Source organism: Triticum urartu, chromosome 5, assembly GCF_003073215.2.
Source record: "Triticum urartu cultivar G1812 chromosome 5, Tu2.1, whole genome shotgun sequence".
Classification (NCBI taxonomy): Eukaryota; Viridiplantae; Streptophyta; class Magnoliopsida; order Poales; family Poaceae; genus Triticum; species Triticum urartu.
The window spans coordinates 589751445-589754867 of NC_053026.1; the positions used below are offsets into that span (position 1 = coordinate 589751445).

A 3423-nucleotide genomic window follows, 5' to 3' on the forward strand; every position below is an offset into this window, starting at 1 on the left:
TAACGTCTACCCTCGATATATAAGAACCGATGCTTAAAAAAGCATTGATTTTATTTCTCTAAGCACCTCCTAAGCGCCTTGCATTGTGCGGGGAAGGACTAAAAAGTAAGGTTTGCCTCGTTTGTCCTAAAGTTTTACCCATTTTCGGGGAACAGGCCTCTGAAAATTATTGGTTGGTCGGGGAGAAGAAGTGCGACGATAACGTGCCCCGCAAAAAAAAAACGTGTTACGCGTCCGTGCTAAACTTTTTTTCTTTTTGAGAACGGGTCAGTGCTAAACTCGATCATCGGAACTAACACACACAGACACAATTACACGGACAACCGACCGGCCGGCCGGCTGCGTTGACATCCTCTCTGCCGTTCTCTGTCGCCACGACCAGAATCCCATTCCATCGCCTTCGCCCCCTCCACGTCTCTTCCCTTCCTTCCATTGTTAAACCTTTCCTCCACATCCATCCATCAATCAATCTCCTGCCTCCTGTTGGTGGCAACCACGAACACCACCAGCTGAGACATACATGCCGACGCCCTTAACTCCACCAGCACCACCACCCAAACCGCCATCTCTGCTCTGCACGCCATCGACTTCCGTCTCCCTCTGCGACCTCCGTCCAACCGCCAACTGGTACGCTGCTTCAGTGCTTCGGTTTCGTCTCCCTTTTCCATTCCGCTGTTTGGTCCATCGGTTAGGAAATTCTCTTTGTTGGCGACCGATTGATTAGAGCGCGCCTAATCTGAGCAGCTTGCGCAGTGCGCCATGGAGTGACGTGCGCTGCTGGGTGAGCGGCATGGAGCGCATCAGGTTCAGGAGCGTCGACGCCGGCGCCGGCACGTACCCGACGACGCTGCCGAGCCCCAGGATGCTCGACGCCGCCGCCACGGAGCCGCCGGGCTTCAGGAAGAGCATGAACCCGATCTACGCGGACGGGACCGCCCGCTCCGCCTCCACCGCGGCGGTCTCGGCGGCCTCCCTCGACGCCCCCGGCCCGGACGGCTCCACACGAAGCCACGCCGACGTCGAGAGCGGGAACGGCAACAACAGCAGCGTGGCCGCGGTGCTGGTGCGGCGTCACACCGGCGGGGACGGCCGCTGGGAGGCCATCCGGGCGGCGGACGCGCGCGAGTCGCCGCTCAGCCTGGGCCACTTCCGGCTGCTCAAGCGCCTGGGCTACGGCGACATCGGCAGCGTGTACCTGGTGGAGCTCCGCGGGGGCGGGGGCGCGCTCTTCGCCATGAAGGTGATGGACAAGGGGTCCCTGGTGAGCCGCAACAAGCTGCCCCGCGCGCAGACGGAGCGCGAGATCCTAGGCTTGCTCGACCACCCCTTCCTCCCCACCCTCTACTCCCACTTCGAGACCGACAAGTTCTTCTGCCTCCTCATGGAGTTCTGCAGCGGCGGCAACCTCCACTCCCTCCGCCAGAAGCAGCCCAACAAGCACTTCACCGAGCACGCCGCCAGGTCTCACCTCACCTCAACTCACCTCCTCCTCAAAGCCATCCATTAATTCTTGATGAGCTTTGTTTGTCACTGAGAATTTATCTCCGCCATGAATGATATAGGTTTTACGCGTCCGAGGTGCTGCTGGCGCTGGAGTACCTGCACATGCTGGGCGTGGTGTACCGGGACCTCAAGCCGGAGAACGTGCTGGTCCGGGAGGAAGGCCACATCATGCTCTCCGATTTCGACCTCTCGCTCCGCTGCGCCGTCAGCCCCACGCTCGTCCGCACCCCGTCCGGCCGCGTCGGCGCCGCCGCCGGCCTCGTCCAGGGCTGCAAGCTCCCGCGCATCCTCTCCTCCTCCAGCAAGGCCAAGGGCAAGAAGAAGCTGGCGACGGCCAAGGCCACCCAGCAGGAGCTGCTGGCCGTGCCCGGCGACGGCCACGGCAGGAAGCAGCCGTGGACGTCGCTGGAGTTCATGGCCGAGCCGACGGGCGCGCGCTCCATGTCCTTCGTCGGCACGCACGAGTACCTGGCGCCCGAGATCATCCGCGGCGACGGCCACGGCAGCGCCGTCGACTGGTGGACCTTCGGCGTCTTCCTCTACGAGCTGCTGCACGGCACCACGCCCTTCAAGGGCTCCGGCAACCGCGCCACGCTCTTCAACGTTGTCGGCCAGCCGCTGCGCTTCCCCGACGCGCCCGGCGTCAGCGCCGCCGCCAGGGACCTCATCCGGGGCCTGCTGGCCAAGGAGCCGCAGAAGCGCCTCGCGTACCGCCGCGGCGCCGCCGAGATCAAGCAGCACCCATTCTTCGAGGGCGTCAACTGGGCGCTCGTCAGGAGCGCCGCGCCGCCCTACATCCCCGACGCCGTGGACTGCGGCCCCGCCCCCGTGCGCCTCCCCAGCGAAGCCCCGTCGCAGGGCGGCACGCCGAGGAACGCCGCCGGTGGGAAGGCCGGCTCACCTCATGCCGATCCGGCGTCGTACGTCGATTTCGAGTACTTCTAGGAAGCAATCTTGTGCTAGGTCTCGCTTCACCACACAACACACACGTGCCCGAGATAGCCCCATGCATCTCTGTCCATGTTATTTTCTTCATCAAATATTTCTAGCAAAGCCTTCGTATGTTGCAGAATGCCAATGAAGTGCATTCTACGTGCTCGAACTATTTCAAGTTTGTCACATGGGTCTTGAAACTATAAAAATCATCATCTAGGTTCTCAAAGTGCAATATGCGTGTCAGCCAGATCCTCAGAATATTTCGGAGATGTCACATAGGTCTTCAAACTATTTTAAAGGTGTCACGTATATACAAACTTGTTACACTTCAAGGACCTTCGAGGACCTAGTTGTCACTTTTCATAGTTTTAGGACCTACGTGGCATCTCTAAGAATAGTTGGAGGGCCTAGGATGCACTTCATTGTTGCATTGCCGGGTTGAAGTTTCTTTTTTCTTCTTTCTAAATCATCGGGGAAGATCTAATATATATATTGGTCAGAAGTGTTATGACAACAAGGCTTTCCCGTGACGTCACTTGCGGTGAGAATAACACAGAGTGATGCAAGCATCAAAGGCATCCCAACCGAAAAAGAAGCTCTTAAATATATTGGGCCCCAAAACAATTGTGGAAGTGTTTGCTAATAATACTAGTAATTTCGCTAAAAGAGTTAGTACTTGTGGATACTACATTCTTTTTTCATTCTAATACATATAAGATCATAGTACAACCCACTGGCAGAGGACTCCGGTGGGAAGGCGTGGCGGCCACTAGGGCTGCAAGAAAAACTCGAGGCTCGTGAGCCGCTCGAGATTACTCGTTTTTTGACTCGACTCGAGATCTACTCGAAAAAAAACAAGCTGAGTTTGAACACTTTATGTAGCTCGACCGAGAAACAAGCCGATCTTGGCACCTGGTAGAGTCTATCTCATTTACCATATTAGTTCACGAGTCGCCGTGAGTTTTTCATTGAGATCGAGTCGAT

General features: G+C 57.5%; 1 protein-coding gene across 2 annotated transcripts; it reads left to right on the forward strand.

Moving 5' to 3' along the window:
- Positions 1-476: 476 nt before the first annotated feature.
- On the forward strand, positions 477-2670 carry LOC125506179 (serine/threonine-protein kinase RHS3-like). 2 transcript variants are annotated; one of them, XM_048671043.1, is made up of 3 exons: positions 477-627; positions 745-1461; positions 1563-2670. In XM_048671043.1, exons 1-3 carry the CDS (start codon positions 521-523, stop codon positions 2446-2448), a joined length of 1710 nt encoding a protein of 569 aa, XP_048527000.1. In that variant the 5' UTR covers positions 477-520; the 3' UTR covers positions 2449-2670. The 2 variants fall into 2 exon arrangements, with proteins under 2 accessions (XP_048527000.1, XP_048527001.1); XM_048671044.1 differs by having other exon boundaries at positions 479-627; positions 754-1461.
- The last annotated feature ends 753 nt before the right edge of the window (positions 2671-3423 follow it).